General features: G+C 36.9%; 1 protein-coding gene across 11 annotated transcripts in view; it reads right to left on the bottom strand.

The window, feature by feature from the left end:
* CB4H12orf50 (chromosome B4 C12orf50 homolog) overlaps window positions 1-20,107 on the bottom strand; it is a 41,257-nt gene that overhangs the window by 17,783 nt on the left and 3,367 nt on the right. For 5 of the 11 annotated variants that reach the window (XM_042992862.1, XM_042992858.1, XM_042992860.1 and 2 more), the window contains exons 4-5: window positions 17,657-17,776; window positions 17,195-17,315 (exon numbers count right to left, since the gene is read on the bottom strand). In XM_042992862.1, coding sequence (XP_042848796.1) covers window positions 17,195-17,315; window positions 17,657-17,668 — 133 coding nt within the window. In that variant the 5' untranslated portion in view covers window positions 17,669-17,776. Of the gene's footprint in view, window positions 1-17,194; window positions 17,316-17,656; window positions 17,777-19,755; window positions 19,977-20,012; window positions 20,102-20,107 lie in introns of those variants that run through there. The other 6 variants (XM_042992855.1, XM_042992863.1, XM_007085600.2 and 3 more) reach the window with 5 other exon arrangements.

Consider the following 20,107-nt stretch of genomic DNA (forward strand, 5'->3'; position numbering starts at 1 on the left):
GTTTGTATCTTCCTAGAAAGTTGTCCATTTCATTAGTTGTAAAATAATATTTGTTCATAGTATTCCCTTCTAATCTTTATTATTTCTGTAAGATTGGTAGTATGTCCCCTCTTTCATTTCAGTCTTTAGTCATTTCAGTCTTACTTCTTTTTTTCTCGGTTAGTCTAGCTAGAGTTTCAATTTCCTTGATCTTATCACTGCTTTCATTGATGTTCTCTGTCAGTTTTTTACTCTCTATTTCATTATTTCTGCTTTACTCTGTATTATTTTCTTCCTTCTGTTTGCTTTAGGTTTACTTTGCTCCTTTTTCCAGAGTCTTAAAATGTAAAATCAAGTTATTAATTTGAGATCATATTTTCATTTTTTTACTAAAATTTTTATATTTATTTTTGAGAAAGAGAGAGTGCACACACAAGTAGGGGAGTGGCAGAGAGAGAATAGAATGTGAAGCAGGCTCAGGCTCTGCATTATCAGCGCAGGGCCTCGCGCAGGACTCAAACTCACTAACCATGAGATCATGACCTGAACCAAATAATGTTGGACACTCAACCAACTGAGCCACCCAGGCACCCCTGAGATCATATTGTTAAATGTAGGCATTACAACTGTAACATTTCTTTTACGTACTGCTTTAGGTGCATCTCGTGAGTTTTAGTATGCTGTTTCTTCATTTTCATTCATTTCAAAGCATTGGCTAATTTTCCTTGTAATTCTCTTATAATTTTCCATGTAATTTCTTGGTTGTTTGCAGGTGTGTTGTTTAATTTCTACATATTTGTGAATTTACCATTATTTTTTTCTCCTATTAATTTCTAATTCCATTGTTTGGAGAACAGACATTGTATGATTTCTACAATCTCAAATTTATTGAGCTTTGTTTTATGGCCTAATATATACTTTATCCTGGAGATTGTTCCATTTGCACTTGAGAAATATATGTATTCTGCTATTGTTGCAAAGAATGTTCTACAGATATATTCAGTTGTGTTGTTTTATAGTTGTTCAAGTCTTCTATTTCCTTGTTGTTTATAATTGTTTGCATAGTACATCTTTTTCATCCTCTCACTTTCAACTTGAGTTTTTGAACCTAAAATGTGTCTCCTGTAGATAACATATAGTTGAATATTTATTTTTAATCTGGCAGTGTCTGCTGTTTTTCTGTATTTTTAACCAATCATATTCAATGCTATTAATGATATATTGGATATTTATCTGTCATTTTACTTCCTGTTTGCTTTTTTATTCCTCTCTTCCTCCACTGCTTTCTTTTGCAGTGAGTGAATATTTTTTAGTGCAATATTTTGATTATTTTTATGATTTTTCCCTATTTTTAAAGGTATCTTCTTGGGAGTTGCTCTAGAGCTTACCATATACTTCCTAACTTACCATAATCACCTGTGTATAAATCACAGATTTATACTATTTAATTTCAGCTAAAACTAATAAGGTTATTCCTATATAGCTCTATTCCTTTTTCCCCTTCCCAATTTGTGCTATTGTTGTTATATTACATCTATATGTGTTACAAACCCAAAAATACATTGTTATAATTATTTACTTTGCTTAAATGTGTATCTTTTAAAAGGTTTTTTATCATTTATTTTTGAGGAATACAGAGAGTGCAATCAGGAGAGGGACAGAGGGAGAGGGAGAATCCCAGGCTAACAGCACAGAGCCTGATGTCGGGCTTCAACTCATGAAACTGGTGAGATCATGACCTGAGCCAAAATCAAGAATCAGATGCTCAACTGACTGAGCTACCCAGGGACCCCTAACTTGGTATCTTTCAAAGGAGCTTCAAGGAAAAGGAAGAGAAAATATATATCTATAGGGTTTGTCATACTAACTTTTTTATTTCTCATTTCTTTTTTATATAATTTTTTTAATGTTTATTTTTTTGAGGGAGAGTGTGTGCAAGCAGGGGAGGGGCAGAGAGAGGGGGAGAAATACAGAATCCCAAACAGGCTCCATGCTGTCAGCACACAGCCTGATGCAGGGCTCAAACTCATGAATCATGAGCTTAAGAGTTGAACGTTTAACCAATTCAGCCACCCAGGTGCCCCTTATTTATAATTTCTGATTCTCTTCATTTATTTCTATGTATTTGAGTTACCACCTGGTATCATTTCCATACTATTAAATAGATTTTCTCCCACCTGCCTCTGTTATGCTCTTATTGACAAATATATTACATTTCTAAATGTTATGGGCTCAAAAATACATTATATACATATGCATATATATTTTTTCTTCTTTTAGTACTTTGTGTCCTTCTACTGCCTTATGGACTACAGTGTGTCTGAATCTTACTGAGGTTATTTTATATGTGACAAATTATGTTTACTTTGTTGTTTTCAAAAATTTGTTTTTGTTTTTGACATTTAACATTTTAACTGCAATGTGTCTGGATGCAGATATCTTTGGGCTTATTCTACTTAGAATTTGTTGAGCTTCTTGAATATGTAGATTAATATTTCTCATTAAATTTGAGGAGTTTTCAACCATTATTTCTGTTCTCTCTCTCTTTTTCAGACTGTATAATCTCTTTAAGTTTCCTGATTGTTCTGTCAGCTAAAATATGTTGAGCCCTTCTAATATTTTTTTTTCATTTCAATTGTTATACTATGCAACTCTAGAATTTCAATTTCATTTCTATTCATAGTTTGCATCTATTTATTGATATTCTCTATTGAGACATTATCATTATACCTACCTTAATATCTTTAAGCACAATATCTATTTTCTGTAGAATTTTGAAAATATTATAACTGCTTAAATTATATCTACTAACTCTAACATCTTAGCCCTCTCAAGGCATTTTGTTGCCTATATTTTTTTCCTATGTGTGAGTTACACTTTCTTGCATCTTTCCATGTCTTATACATTTTTTATAGTTTTCTTAAAACTGGACAGTTTGGACAATATATTGTAGCAACTCTGGATCTTGATTTCTCAACCCTAGCCCAAGGGTTTGTTGTTGTTTGATTTTTAATATTTTAGTGATTTGGTCAAACTATTTTAGCAAAACCTATTTTCTCCCACTCTATATAGCCCCTGATGTCACTCCTCAGAGGATGTAGCCTTGACATATCCACAGTGATCCGGGAATGACAATGGTTTTATCAGGACTCTCTTTGTCTCTTTCCTTGGTTTCTCTGTTAAGCTATCTACCTCTGTTGGTATCTCTGACAGCTGTCGGACTCCATTCCTTGCTGGTTGATTGCTCTATTATTTTCACTAGTGCACTCAGGCATAATCTGCTTCACCATTCGATTCACTTAAGTTCTGATCCCTTTGCAGAGGTAGTTTTTGAGTCCAGTCTTTCAAGTTTGTTCCAATCCCAGGAGAGCTCTTCTTAACTCTTTCCTTGGTTGTCTTTGGTCAAATCTGGTTTACAGTTTAGCTTGTTGCTCTCATAGAGCTACCAGTCTCTTCATCATTTCTTACCCCCAAACTCGCCATTGTTTTCCAGAGTGTCATAATTATAAACTTTCCCATGCTCTGTTCTGTTCCAGATAAATTCAGATCTCTTTTGGAGAGCCTCAGAGCTCTCTGCTCTTACAGCCTACCTCTCCTGCCTAAACAAAACCTTAGTGCCACTATTGGGAACAGGGACAGGCACTCACTTCTCTTGGAATGACACCCCTGCTTTATAAGCAGGCACTAGGTAGGGGGATAGCCTCTGATATTTTTGGTTTGTCCCTTCTTGCAATTGGGTAATTTGGGGCTTCTTATTCTAAGCCTGCTACCTCTGTAATAGAACTGCCCCATGAGTGGGGCTGGATAGGAGAAGACCCAGAACTCTCAGCCTGAAAAATAGAGCTCTTTCAACATGAAGCTGTGAGGGAGGGAGTATGAGAAATGGTAGCAGCCTGCTCCTCCTAGGAAGATACCATAGTCCTCAGCAGGGAGCTGGAGGCAGAGTACCCCCTGTGTTCTTGGTTGAATCACCTGGTGTAGAACTTCTGCCACAGTGAACTGAGGAATGGAAAGAGGAGTGGGTGGTGATTTGTTCTTACTGATATTTAACAGATTTCTTGAATAAATAAACTCGCTATATGTCCTTAGGACAATTTCCAGACACTTTACTTTTTGTTTAATATAATTTTCATCAACTATTGTTGCCTTACTAGGGAGTAGATCCATGGAACCCTTTACGATGCATTTTTGAAAGTTACCTTAGAATCACAATTTTTTTTAATTCAGGTGTAATTATTTACAGGGTTGCCAAATTACTCATGATATCTTAGATAAAACCAATGGGTAAGAAATATTTTGAAATGACTTTCTTCTAATTGCGTGTTGTTCCATGAGGTAGTTAAGACCCATTTTATCAAATAATATTATGAATTGTTCTTATTAAAATCAGTCCTCACTTTATTTCAGCTTATAAAATATTAACTATCTCCTAACTCTCTTGGTAGAATTAGAATAACATGCTAGTGCTGGATATTGGCTTTTAGCTATATGCCTTTTTATTTCATAAACAGATGAGAATAATTTTGATCATTATCTCATTAATAGATAATTTTCCAATAAAAGTCTATTTTTATGTGCAAGAATAATTTATCAAAGTGTGCAATGTAATTATGCTGTTTACAAATTATGTATTAATAATAATTGTAATAATAACAACCCTAAAGAAATTTATTTTAAAAATGTGTTAATGATTATGAGGATCCATAGTGTAGAAACTTGCTGTCATAGAAAATAAAACAAAAATTTAGATTTCAATTTATATATACATTTTTATTATACTTAAATTTCATAGGTGCTCAATAAAACTCAAGCATAAAAATATTAGATTTGGATAAAAATGTGAAGGAAGAAAATGAAAATAATAGTTTTAGGAGAAGGAAAGATTTTTTTTTTAATTTTTGAAGAAATTTTTGAAGTATTTATCACCTTTTGAAAACTGTCAAATATAACACATATCCAGAACAGTGCACAAATCATAAAATGTGTAATGTAACAAACATCACAAAGCCAATGCTTAAGTCAAGAAATAACAGCCCCCTCTGTGTCCTCTCCAGTTCATATCACTTTCCTTCTCCATTACCCACACTAGGTATGTTCATCGTGATTTATAATAATCACTTTGTGATTTTTCTTATAGTTTCACTACTAAGTATGTATTTCTAAAAATAAAGTTTAATTTTATAAATATTCCATTTTATCAATGGAATTCAAGAGTATGCACTCTTTTTTCTGTCTTCCACCACTCAACATTATAACTGTGAGATGTATCCTTGCTTGCATATTTCTTTTATTAATTTTCATTACTGTATGGTATCCATTGAATGAATGTACCACAATCTTTTTATATATCCCACTATTATTGAACATTTATGTTATTTCTAGCCTTCAGGCATTACAAAAAATACTGCTGTGAACATGCTTTTACATATATCTGGATGCACATGGGAATTAATATTTTTAGGATATATGCTCCGAAAGTGGAGTTACTTGGACTAAGTTATGTATAACTTTTCCTCGAGATTATTCTAGACTGTTTCCAAAGTGCTTGTTTCAGTTTATACTAACTACAGTGCCCAAGAATTCCCAGTGCTCTTTGTTTTACCAACAGTTGGTAGATTTAAAATTTTTTGCCAGTACAATGAGTGTAACTTGATATCTCAAAGTGATTTCCTTTTTCATTTCCTTGATTACTAATAAATTAATCACATTTTCATTTGTTGGTTGACATTTGGATTTCCTATTTTTTTCAAAATCTTGTTTATGCTTTCTGCTAATTCTTCTACCACAGTGGTTCTCGGCTGGGGATGATTTTATTCCTTCCCCTAAGGAACATTTGGCAATGGCTGAGTGTACTTTTTGTTGGCATCTCATGGGTATGAGCCAAAAATGCTGCTAATCCCATAATGCATAGCATAGTCCCTACCCCCACGCCCCCAACCTCACCTCACCCCCACCACACCAAAGAACCATCTAGGCCAGAATGTCAATAATGCCTACAGAGAAACCTGTTCCATCAGGTTCTCTGTCTTGATTTTTCTTCAAACAATTGAGTTAAAGTCTTTTATTGAAGTCTTGTAACAACATATGCTGCACATATTTTCTCCCATTCTATGGCTTATCTTTTCATTCTTTTACGGTGTTTTTGGTGAATACAGATTTTAATTTTAATGCATCCAAATTTATTCATCATTTCTTTAATAGCTAATACTTTCTGTGTGTTTATTACCTTCTGAAACCTTTAAAGATTGGCCTTTTACATTCTGGTCTATAATTTACCTAGAATTAATTTTTATGTATGGTGTCAGAGTAGTCCACCCTTAACTCATTAACTGAAAAGATCATCCTTTACCCATTGATCAGCCATGCCACCTGTTACAAATCAAGTATCCATCTCTGCAGGGATCTCCAGCTTCTTATTGTATCCCATTTGTCAGTTTGGTTAGCCCTTGGCTAATACAACACTATTCTAATCTGTATCACTTTATAGGCCTTGAAATATGGTTGAACAAGTGCTATCATTTTGTTGTTCTTCAAGCAGTCCTCACTGTTCTTGGTCTCTTTGCAGTTCTACATAAATTTTAGGACTCGTTTGAATTTTGATTGAGATTACTGTTCTTATATTTTTAAAGTATATGATGAGTATCAAATCATACGGCAATTCAAATGTCATCTGATGTATTTACAAGAGTATATCGATTTTCATTTTTAAATGTCAGTGTTGATAAAATATTGGAACTTTTGCAACTATTTAAATTTATGATGAGTTTAATAAAAATGTTTTAAGGAATAGTTCATCAAAAATAAAGACCAATGTTCATGATAACCTTGCCATTGAGTGTATTAAAATATACATCAGAAGGAGAAAGTTACAATATAGGAAAAACAGCAATTTTGGTGACAAGAAACTACCCAGTTAAATTATGGAATAAAATAATTCAGGTGAATTAGTTGGTAATCAAGTAATGCAAAAACAAAAAAATTCCATTTAGACAGTTAAATTTTCCCTCTTTATAGTGGTTAAAACAATGGTGTACTAAGAGTTTTGATACATATTAGTATATCTTTGTTGTTTTACAGTAACTTTCCCATGGGATTTGCATTTTAAAGAAGTACTGTAATGTACTTTCCATGAATTTACACAAATAGATCATTTTCATCACCTTGATTTTTCTACCTATAGCATGGTTTCATACCACTAAAATCAATTTTGGTGTGATCAGATCGATTTCATCTAACTCTTTGGAAAAAGACATACTTTTTTTATATCATGTAGTAACATCACTGTTTTTGTAGTCACTCCTTCCCTCATTTTAGGCAAAAGACATTAGTTTTCCTTCAGGGAATCACCTTTTCCCCATCTTCAATTCCTTTAATTTGAATGACAATGACATCCTAGACCCAAGGATTAGCTATTCCCTTGGCCTGAACAATTACCAGGGATGAATATGTTTCCCACATCATTAGATGAGGCTCAATGTTAAGGCTTTAACTTGAAAAAGATTTCTTCCTTCAGAGTTTACTTTGGAATGACAATGGTAATGATGACAATAATGAGTGTTTACTCGTTGCCAGAGATTCTTCTGAACTATTAGGTATTAATTCATTAAATATCTAAACCAACCCCATGATATAGGTATTATTACTATCTCTACTATACAGATGAAGAAACTAGGCCACAGAGATATTAAGCTGCCCAAGGTTATGGTGGGAAGTATGTGGCAAAATGAGATTTTAATCCAGTCTGACTCAGGGTTCTCCATCTTTGGGCTTCTGGGGGCAACTCTAGTATGCGGAGAATGGCAACAAGCCCAGAGCCAAGGGTTGGCAAAGGAAGCCCTAGATACATCTGGGTCTAAGTTCAGCTCTGTCCTTAATCTCTTCAGGTACATGAGCCAATAATTTCCAGTTTTCCCTCAAATCTGATGAAGGTGGGTTTGTCTTTTTAAAATCAGTGGTGTACTGGAGTAGACTCAGATCAGCAAATGAGAACTGATTGTTATTTTGCAAGCTGATAGATGTTACACTGGTAACTTGAAATCATCGATGGTAAGAATATTTGCTCTATGGAAATAAGCAAATTCTGCATTTTGTTTTGTTTTTGTTTTTATTTTTGGCAGAGTGGGGACAGGGAGGAGAATAAGTTTTTAAACATTTAACAGGACATCAGTGCTTTTCAACCAAGAGAATCTCGTTTAGTATATATGATAGACCACTGTGTCATGGCCAGACATTTCAAAAATGAACAACTACTTTCTGTGCTTAATCTATTTTCAAAACAAATTCAATTCCTTTCACTCATATGTCATGCAGGCTGTCATCATAATGCAATATTCCCTGCTATAAATTCCTTCCATAACTAGAACAAAGGCAATACAAAGGCAAAACAGGTAGATTATAAGAATCTTTTGCTTGAATGATTCAGTTATTTTTAGACAAATAAGTTGTTTTTATTCATATTCTTTGGGAATTGGGTACTATCCTTCCCTTTGGTTGAAAGAGTTAAAAAGATGATTATTTTTTTGTATAACCCCCAGAGTAGAGGCTTTTCAATTTTTTTCTTTACTTTTCATAATTCTTTAGGAAAAACCTCATGGAATGATTTGATTAGGGCATTAGAAACATCTGTATAGTTTTTAAAATATATTGATTCATCTTCTTTGCAGTATTCTTGCCAAAAATGTTTAATCTAAATCTAAGTAGGATAAAACAAACAAACAAATTCCCATTTAAAATATATTCTGGGGGTGTCTGGGTGTCTCAGTCGGTTAAACGTCCGACTTCGGCTCAGGTCATGATCTCATGGTTGGTTCGTGAGTTCAAGCCCCACATGGGACTCTCTGCTGTCAGCACAGAGTCTGCTTTGGATCCTCTGTCTCCCTCTCTCTCTGCCCCTCCTTTGCTCACACTCTCTCTCTCTCTCTCTCAAAAAGAAATAAACATTTAAAATTTTTTAAACAAAAATAAATAAATAAATAAATAAAGGATATTCTGCAAAGCAACCAGCCTGAATTCTTTAAAATGTCAAATGAGCTTAGGGTTCCGGAAGATGGCGGCGTAGGAGGACGCGGGGCTCACAGCGCGTCCTGCCGATCACTTAGATTCCACCTACACCTGCCTAAAGAACCCAGAAAACCGCCAGAGGATTAGCAGAGGGGAGTCTCCGGAGTCAAGCGCAGACCAGAGGCCCACGGAAGAGGGTAGGAAGGGCGGCGAGGCGGTGCGCGCTCCACGGACTGGCGGGAGGGAGCCGGGGCGGAGGGGCGGCTCGCCGGCCAAGCAGAGCCCCCGAGTCGGGCTGGCAAAAGCGGAGGGGCCGGACACACTGTGTTCCGACAGCAAGCGCGACTTAGCGTCTGGGAGGTCATAAGTTAACAGCTCTGCGCTGAAAGCGGGAAGGCTGGAGGACAAAGGGAGGGAGAGCTGCTGAGCCCCCGGACGGCAGAGCTCAGCTTGGCGGGGAACAAAGGCGCCAGCGCCATCTCCCCCGCCCATCCCCCAGCCAAAATCCCAAAGGGAACCAGTTCCTGCCAGGGAACTTGCTCGCTCCGCGCAAACACCCAACTCTGTGCTTCTGCGGAGCCAAACCTCCGGCAGCGGATCTGACTCCCTCCCGCTGCCACAGGGCTCCTCCTGAAGTGGATCACCTAAGGAGAAGCGAGCTAAGCCTGCCCCTCCAGCCCCCGTGCACCTTGCCTACCCACCCCAGCTAATACGCCAGATCCCCAGCAACACAAGCCTGGCAGTGTGCAAGTAGCCCAGACGGGACACGCCACCCCACAGTGAATCCCGCCCCTAGGAGAGGGGAAGAGAAGGCACACACCAGTCTGACTGTGGCCCCAGCGGTGGGCTGGGGGCAGACATCGGGTCGGACTGCGGCCCCGCCCACTAACTCCAGTTATACACCACAGCACAGGGGAAGTGCACTGCAGGTCCTCACCACGCCAGGGACTCTCCAAAATGACCAAACGGAAGAATTCCCCTCAGAAGAATCTCCAGGAAATAACAACAGCTAATGAACTGATCAAAAAGGATTTAAATAATATAACAGAAAGTGAATTTAGAATAATAGTCATAAAATTAATCGCTGGGCTTGAAAACAGTATACAGGACAGCAGAGAATCTCTTGCCACAAAGATCGAGGGACTAAGGAACAGTCACGAGGAGTTGAAAAACGCTTTAAACGAATTGCAAAACAAAATGGAATCCACGATGGCTTGGCTTGAAGAGGCAGAGGAGAGAATAGGTGAACTAGAAGATAAAGTTATGGAGAAAGAGGAAGCTGAAAGAAAGAGAGATAAAAAAATCCAGGAGTATGAGGGGAAAATTAGAGAACTAAGTGATACACTAAAAAAAAATAATATACGCATAATTGGTATCCCAGAGGAGGAAGAGAGAGGGAAGGGTGCTGAAGGGGTACTTGAACAAATTATAGCTGAGAACTTCCCTGAACTGGGGAAGGAAAAAGGCATTGAAATCCAAGAGGCACAGAGAACTCCCTTCAGACGTAACTTGAATCGATCTTCTGCACGACATATCATAGTGAAACTGGCAAAATACAAGGATAAAGAGAAAATTCTGAAAGCAGCAAGGGATAAACGTGCCCTCACATATAAAGGGAGACCTATAAGACTCGTGACTGATCTCTCCTTTGAAACTTGGCAGGCCAGAAAGGCTTGGCACGATATCTACAGTGTGCTAAACAGAAAAAATATGCAGCCGAGAATCCTTTATCCAGCAAGTCTGTCATTTAGAATAGAAGGAGAGATAAAGGTCTTCCCAAACAAACAAAAACTGAAGGAATTTGTCACCACGAAACCAGCCCTACAAGAGATCCTAAGGGGGATCCTGTGAGACAAAGTAGCAGAGACATCACTACAAGCATAAAACATACAGACATCACAATGACTCTAAACCCATATCTTTCTATAATAACACTGAATGTAAATGGATTAAATGCGCCAACCAAAAGACATAGGGTATCAGAATGGATAAAAAAACAAGACCCATCTATTTGCTGTCTACAAGAGACTCATTTTAGATCTGAGGACACCTTTAGATTGAGAGTGAGGGGATGGAGAACTATTTATCATGCTCCTGGAAGCCAAAAGAAAGCTGGAGTAGCCATACTTATATCAGACAAACTAGACTTTAAATTAAAGGCTGTAACAAGAGATGAAGAAGGGCATTATATAATAATCACAGGGTCTATCCACCAGGAAGAGCTAACTATTATAAATGTCTATGCGCCAAATACCCGAGCCCCCAGATATATAAAACAATTACTCATAAACATAAGCAACCTTATTGATAAGAATGTGGTCATTGCAGGGGACTTTAACACCCCACTTACAGAAATGGATAGATCATCTAGACACACAGTCAATAAAGAAACAAGGGCCCTGAATGATACATTGGATCAGATGGACTTGACAGATCTATTTAGAACTCTGCATCCCAAAGCAACAGAATATACTTTCTTCTCGAGTGCACATGGAACATTCTCCAAGATAGATCATATACTGGGTCACAAAACAGCCCTTCATAAGTTTACAAGAATTGAAATTATACCATGCATACTTTCAGACCACAATGCTATGAAGCTTGAAATCAACCACAGGAAAAAGTCTGGAAAACCTCCAAAAGCATGGAGGTTAAAGAACACCCTACTAACGAATGAGTGGGTCAACCAGGCAATTAGAGAAGAAATTAAAACATATATGGAAACAAACGAAAATGAAAATACAACAATCCAAACGCTTTGGGATGCAGCGAAAGCAGTCCTGAGAGGAAAATACATTGCAATCCAGGCCTATCTCAAGAAACAAGAAAAATCCCAAATACAAAATCTAACAGTACACCTAAAGGAAATAGAAGCAGAACAGCAAAGGCAGCCTAAACCCAGCAGAAGAAGAGAAATAATAAAGATCAGAGCAGAAATAAACAATATAGAATCTAAAAAAACTGTAGAGCAGATCAACGAAACCAAGAGTTGGTTTTTTGAAAAAATAAACAAAATTGACAAACCTCTAGCCAGGTGGAATTGGCAACTGTGTGAAGGGTAATATTATGTTCCTTCTTTAAGTGCTTGGGATTCATCCGTGAACAAAATAAAGATTCCTGCTGTTATGGAACTTTCACTCTATAGGGCAGAGTCAGACAAGAAACAATAGACGTAGTAAACAAGGAACTTCTACTGTATCTGAAATGTGTGTGTGTCTGTGTGTGTGTGTGTGTGTATCTCAAAAAGAATGGAGAGCAAGGCCAGGAATATTGGAAATGTGTAGGGAGGAAGTGATAAGGCTGACTACATTCCAAGAAGAGTGTTTAGATTAGACCTCATTAATAGGTCATTTTTGTGGAAAGCCTTGAAGAGGTAAAGGAATTAGCTATAAAGATATTAACAGAAGAGCATTTCATGCAAAGCCCCTAAAGCAGGGAAAAGCAAGGGAACTAGTGTGGTTGGAGAGAGTGAGCAAGTAAAAGAGTTATGTAAGATAAATTCAGAGTCAACAGGGCATCAAATCAAGTAGGGTCATGTAAGCCTCTGTTAAGGACTCTGCTTTTACTCTGAATTAAATGAAAAGCCACTGGAAGTATGACATCTGAGCGTATCACTCTGGCAACTGTGCTTAGAACAGACATAGAAGGACAAGAGTTGAAGAGTTAAGAGGCTGTTGCGATAATTCAGGCATCAGATGATGGTAGTGGCATGGCCCAGGGTGGGAGTAGCAGGAATGATGAGAAAAGGCAGACTCTGGATATATTAAGAAAGTAATCAGGATTTTTGTATGGATTGGATGTGAGATATGAGATTACCAAGGGAGTAGACAGAAAAGAGAACTAAGGACTATCTCCTAGAACATTCCACATGTAAGAAGTTGAGGAAAAATCAACAAGGGAGAGTGAAAATAGAGCACTATGTACACAAGCGTTAGAAAAAAAAATTTTTAAGTATAGCATCGCATCAAATATTGCTAATGGTTCAAATTATGTAAAGACTGAGAATTGACCACTGGATTTAACAATTTGTGTAACACTGGTGAAAGGGGCTGAAAAGCCTTTTTTTTACACAGGATTAAGAGACAATGGGAGAGGAAGATCCGATAACAGCAGGAATAGACAACCGTTTTGAGGAGAACTGCTACAAAGGGAAAGAAAAATATGGGGTTGTAGCTTGTGAGAGAATGAATCAAGAGAATGGAGTATTTTTTCTAATAATTAGAGAAATAAATATATACTTGTATGCTGATAGGAATGATCCAATAAAAATGAAAAAAAAATGATATAGAAGACAGAGGAAAGACTTGTTGCATCAGTGTTCTTGAGTAGACCAGAGTGGATAAGATGTAGTTAATAAATGGAAAGATAGCCTTTGGCTAGGCGCTCATCTTTGGTAAGAGTAGGGAAAAGGCAAGTACACATTCTAATAGATGAGTATAGATGGAAATTTGTGGAGGCTATCCTCATTACTTAAAGTTTCTCAGTTCAGTCAGATGTAAGGTCATCACCTAAGGTGGGTGGGGGGATAGGAAGTTTAAGGAAGGAGGAAGGTATGAAACGAAGGTGTAGGAGAATATAGAAGAACTGGGGAAGTATTGTGTGGTATGATTGGCAGTCAGCATTAAGGTCTCATTTGAGGTCTGTGGTCATGAATTTAATTCAATAAGCACACCTACATATTTTACCAAAGCTATGTTCAGCTGTGATAGATTCAGGAACTGAGTAGGTGGCAAGTTGTGTTTATGGTTGCTAAGCAAGTACAGTGAAGGCAGAAAGTAGCAAGAGAGTAGAAGTTGTATGCAAGGGACAGATTACTAGATTGAGGTTCGAGAAGATATCCGGGGGGTAAGGGATTATGAAAAGATGGTAACAAACAATGAATTGAAGGTCCCAGTGGACTTGAAGCATTGTTTACCTCAAGATTCTGGAAGGACTGAAATAGAAAACAAGTCATAGGGTGAAATGCATGTAATCGAGATCATGGGGTACGTGGTGGTAATTAGCATTTGGTTATGACTAAGAGAGAGTGACTGAGATGGGGAAGAAAAGATCAGTGGAGGAATTGAGTTCGAGGAACTGAGAGGCTAGGGTGATGTGCATATCATATTTTTATATATTGAAATCACCAAGAATTGACACAGGAGTACAATGTGAGGACAATGAGCCAGGAGTTCAGACTTCTGAAAAACAAGGAGAGACCTGGATGGATGTAAACAGAGGCAAAAAAAACAACAACAAAAACCAGCAACACTGTTGGCTGTTAATAATCTGTTTGGCATGAAATACAAGCTGGATGGCTTTAGGGAGAAGGGACAGAGAGCAGTTTGAAGTTGGCAGTAAGGACCAAGGAAACCTTCTACCTCACCTCCAGGTCAAATGCTACTTGAGAGCTGGGAGAAAAAAAAACAGCCACCATTTGGCAAAGTGCTGCAGGAGAAGTAGGGTCTGGAGAAGAAAATTATGCTTACGTTAGATATGAAGATGAAGGGAAAGTTCAGAGAGGAAGTTGAGGAAGAATCCTGCTGATAATGGAAAGTTGGGGAGGCATGGATGCAAGGGACCAAATAAGGATAGACATGAGTCAATTGAGAGATGGGCTTTCTGGTATTCACTGATATTAAATAATAGAAAACATATATATTGGTCTCTATCACCAGTTCCTGGAACAGAGCTCCTAAAATCCTTGTAATTTCATAAATAACAACAGTATGGGGGAGCATCTTTTGTTCTAATATTTGGCTTTTGACACTGCTTCCTGACATAGAACTCAAATCTCAGAAATTTCCTGGGTGATAGGAGAGTCCTTTGCTCTAAAGAGATGACTCTGGGTGGGCTCCTAATACCTTCAGGAAGGGGAGTTGTCACCAGAAAGATCAAGCCATAATTAGAGGCTTAGAACTTTCAGCCCTCTCCTCCCCATCCTCTAGGAAGGGGAGAGGGGCTGGATATTGAGTTAATAATCATGTCTGCACAATAAAAGCCTCCACAAAAATTCCAAAAATATGGGATTAGAAGAGCTTCCAAATTGGTGAACACATCTGCATATGGACAGCACACCCCAATTCCACAATAGAAGTTCCTGTGCTCTGGATCCTTCCAGACCTCACTCTATGTACTTCTTCATCTGACTGTTCATCTGTATCCTTTATGATTTCCTACAGTATAAAATAAACTGGTCAACACAAGTAATTAGCTCCCTGAGTTCTGTGAACTATTCTAGCAGATGATGGAAGCTGAGGAGGGAGATCATGGAAACCTCCAATTTGTAGCCCAGTTAGGAGTTTGAGTAGCCTGGGGATCTACTACTTTTGATTGACATCTGAAGTAGTTTTTTGGGTGGGGGAGTCTTTTGGGAGCCCTCAACCCATGGGCTCTGTGTTAACTCCTAGTAGTGTTAGAACTGAATTGTAGGACACCAGATGGTGGTGTAGAGTGTTGCTTGGAAAAAAATCATTGATGTGGGAAAAATCCACAACATCTAAAGTGTTGTATGGTAGTGGTATGAGAGCAAATAATAAACACACAGGAGTGTTTTTATTGTTCAAAAATAAACTCAGATAAATGGAAATAAAGGGCAGAATGAAATTGGTCCTGGTGAATTCAAAACAGATAAGGGTTGTGTGTTGAGGGTGTGTGGGAGGGTGTTATGGGTGTATGGGGCTCCCTCTTGTGCCTATAGAGGAAGGAGGTATGAGAAAGCAGGGTATTAGCAGCCTACGAAACTCACTTATCCCTCTTACAATGAAGGTATAATGCCTAGGCTTTGGTCCCAGTGCATGGATCTGGTCTTGATTCTATTGAGAGACAGGAAAGCTTACTCTAAGAGTCAGACTCAGTCTTGATACCTGTTGAAGAAATTAAGACTTCCAGAAAAGCCAGAAGTTACCTTTAGCCACCAGATTCTATGTCTAAAAATTAGAGTAAAAAACATGTAATCCCTACAGAATTTAGCTCAGGGCATTTCTAACAATGAGGAGCCCAATAATTGTCAGTTGTACCCTTCTTTTGTACAGAGACACAGTCTGTTTTCCTCTAGTCCTGAAAGAACTGGTTTGAAAAATAGTAATTTTATCATAGACCACTAAGAAGCAGAGTATTAACTATGTAGAAGGAATTTAGTACAACATTCCTGGTGAAATAAAATCATACTCTGTGTAAACCAATGAAGCGAAGTTGATCAGTTAGTAGGTACAATAACTTTCACTACAGTAGGTACCCAGTAGTTTCCAGTCATTTGTCCATCCCCCATCCATCTATCTGTACATCCAATTTTACTGAATATCTGTGCTCCAGACACTGCAGAGAGCACTGGTGAGGAAACTAGTTATGATCTCCATCCTTATGATGTTTGCAGTCTAGTGAGGAAGAGAATTGTTGATCAAGGTATTGTATATATGATGACTGCCATGAGGTCAGAGTTTTCCAAAAGAAGGTAGAGGACCTAATTTTTACCATTTTCCAAGGATTATCTGAAGCCAATTTTTCAAATCCTAAAGGACTGATAACCTATAAGCTCATTTCTAAAATGATTCCATTGGCCATAGCAGGAGACTGGTGTAGAGCTATAGCACTAGGGAAACTGACTATCCCAACTCCTTAAGCAAGCTTCTTGCCACTAACTGTTTTGGGGTATCATGTCCTCTGTATCCCCTTCCCAGAACTTATGTTGACATTCACCACAAAGCAGTCTCAGGATCATCTATGTAGATTGAATTGTGCCACAGCTTTTGCAGCAATGGGATTGCGTTTTCTCCACAACTGAAGCTTAAGAAGAACCACATGTACAGCTGTTCTTTTAGAAGCTGAAGTGTGCAGCCCAGAGCATGCCCCCTTATAAGATAGGTTTCTGTACACTCACAGGGAGCAACAGTGAGGCATGATAGCCAAGCTTGGCTCCAGTTGAAAGATGCTTTGCTGAGACACAATTTCCTTCTGCCTAGTGAGGTCAGTAGTCATTTCACTTTCAGGTGAATCCAGTCCACTTTAGCCGTGCACCGAGAAAGTTTAACTTGCTCTTTGTTCACTTCATCTTGGCAGTTACTTGATGGCTCATTCTAAGCCTTATCTCACGATTCTAGAGTCATCCCAAATTATCCATTGGCTATTAAATCACATTCATTTTGCCATACTTAATTTAATCTGTCATTCTGCACTGCTAATCCAAAACCAGATTATAATATGGTATATGTCCATGTTATTAAAAAAATATACTCACTGCTACTTGGTGGCAAAAATAATCCATTGATATTTCGAGGTTTGCTGTGATAAAAGATACAACTGATCTTCACACAACCAAGAGGTTGAGTTTCCCAGAAGCATGAAATGCTGCAGTTTTGCTAGACAAAGGAGGTGGGGGAAATGTAATGATCAGGTGCCATACTCAAAATAAATACAACGTGCTACATGTGACAAAACTATCACGATTACTGATTTAGGATCATGTGTGTTTTCTGGCTTTCAGCGTTTCTAAACTCTGCTATTTAAAAGATGCAATGGATATTTCTAAAATATAGTCCTCCATTTTTATAAGAATTTAAATTGAGCAACATGCAAAGTGCCTAAAATTAAGTAGTGGAAGAAAGAATCATTTTTTCTCTATTGTGTTGTAAGAGTGTACATTTCAATATTATTGAAGGGAGATTCTTTTAATAAACATGATGATGGTGCATAATTCTACCTGCATTTCCATGTGTCTAAATCTGCAAAGTGGATCTAAACATTTTCCCTCTCTCCATAATGAGCACACAGTGTCACTGCCAAGGGCCTCTTCACAGTGTCGGAATCGGCACTGGGAACCCTAAAAGAAACAAGTAAACAGTATAGCAAACTCAACATACTGGCGTTAGTGTTCAACAACAGTAGGTTGCTAATTAATTAAAGAAAATATGACTAGATCAAATTAGAATCACAAAAAATACTACAAAACAAAGTCATAGGTCTAAATTTTAGCAAATGTGTTTAATTTTAGTGAGAGACTGATAATATAATGATTAAATAGTACAACATGCCACAAGTCACTGATAAATTGCTACTTTTTGTTATCTGTTAGTCCATATGATTCACTAAGAATAGATATATGAGAGCAGTGATAGTTTTAATCACAATCCAATGACAGAACAATTTAATTTCTCTTTCTGGAAAAAGCCAGCTCTTTGTCTTGTTTTTAAGAAACACTAGTCATATTCTAATTGTGAAGATGATCTCCATTAATCAATCCCTTTATTAGATAATGTTTTCTTAGTCTATGGAGATACTGTTAAGTGTGTTTCTACAGGGGAAGTGAATGGAGCTTAAACTTTATATTATTGTGGAATTTTAGGGAATTACCACATTATGCTACAGTAAATCTCTGTGCTTTATGCCCTTGGTCTACAGAGATAAACAATTGTGCCAATACATATATAAACATCTTTATATACCAACAAAAGCAAATGTGGATCATTTTAATGGGATGCTATTGCTTTTTTTTTTTTTTTGTCTGCATCTTTTACACATAGGTCCACAGTTGGAAAAACTGCAGGCCATTATCTTCTTGACAGAGAGGTATGTCACATACAACAAAAATATTCCATTGAATTCTCTTTTGGCACATGTTCCATGTTTTTTTCTTATCTTTTATTACCCTCTTACTCCTGTCTTCACTATTTCCCCTTTTTAAAAGTGGATTTGTGGATCTCGTAGTATAGGATAGTGGACAGGGGCTAGATAAACCAGTATTTGAACTCTTGGTTCCATTACTTGTCCATAGTTACAAAGTTAATACATTACTCACACTTTCTGTGCCTCAGTTTCCTTATCTGTATGAAAGGAATAAAATGCCCTCTTCACAGATTGTAAAAATTATGTGAGGAAGGTATTGTGGTTGCTATTATTATTGTTATTTAATAATTTAATTATTTAGTAAGAATTTACCACCCATAAATTACTGTGCTAAGTACTTGAGGATACAGCAATAAAACAGACAAAACTCTGCACATATGGAATAGAAATTCTATTATTATTTATCATCTCTATGTTTAATTATAAGGGGACAGGCAATTGAAATGGATTTAATTCTTATGGTCAAAGAGGTTGAACCCATTCAGTTTTCCTAGCAGAGATGAAACACTTTAAATCACATTCATTGTGTCTTTCATTTTGGCATGAACATGAAGCTCCAAGTTTCTACATTTATTTGGTTTCAGTGAGATCCATTAATTCTAATCTCTTAAATATTTTTCCCCTTTAGCCTTAAAAACTTGAATTCATATTTAGCTAATTTGTTTATATTACTTCTTTTCCTTTTTCCACGTTATCATATATTTGCTGTTAAATGTCAACAGGGAAAAATTCAGTAATTGGGTTAATAAATTTCAAATAGGAAATCAGTTAGATTTATTAAACAAAGTTTGATAGTAAGGTGAATTTAACTTTTTGAATTTATATGATTGGAATCACACTAACCATAACAATATGATGTATCATACAATGTTTCAATATGTTTCAGTATTAAAAGTCTGATGTCTCAATGAGCCATTATATAGGCAAAAGTGAGACATGAAGACAAAAAATCCATAGGCATTTAACAATTGTAAATAAATAATAATTTTAATTTCCTTAGAGAAATTCAATATGTCAAAAATACATGATAAGCTTTTACTTCAGATTGAAAATATGTATAATATTTTGCAGGAAAATAATAAATTTTGACTCAGCAATACAAATTATTGCCTTATCTTCCTTCATTCTACTAAAAAGCTTAAGCATGTGAAGTACCATAAATTGTACAATATTTACCTTTATGCATGTTGAATTAAAAAAGAAATAGCAGTCATTCCCAACTTCTGCCATTTTCAACTCTCTTGCTGCTAATCCAATGTTTTTTAATATAAGAATTGCAGGAATGCAAATATGAGAACTATCAGTGTGTAAGGGGGGAAAATTTCTTTTCCACAGTCTTTCAGGCTATCAGTAGTATTCCTTTAAAACTGACCTCCTGTTGACAGTATATTACACCATAGATAATTCTTAAAGAAATTTAAATTAGAAGATACCTTCTCTAGCTTTGCAGAAATGTTGAATGTGGTTGCTAGTAAGCACACAAACTCAAACTCCCAGAATTTTCCTCATTGTTACCTAATCCATTGTT

This window comes from Panthera tigris, chromosome B4 (genome assembly GCF_018350195.1).
Source record: "Panthera tigris isolate Pti1 chromosome B4, P.tigris_Pti1_mat1.1, whole genome shotgun sequence".
Lineage (NCBI taxonomy): Eukaryota > Metazoa > Chordata > Mammalia > Carnivora > Felidae > Panthera > Panthera tigris.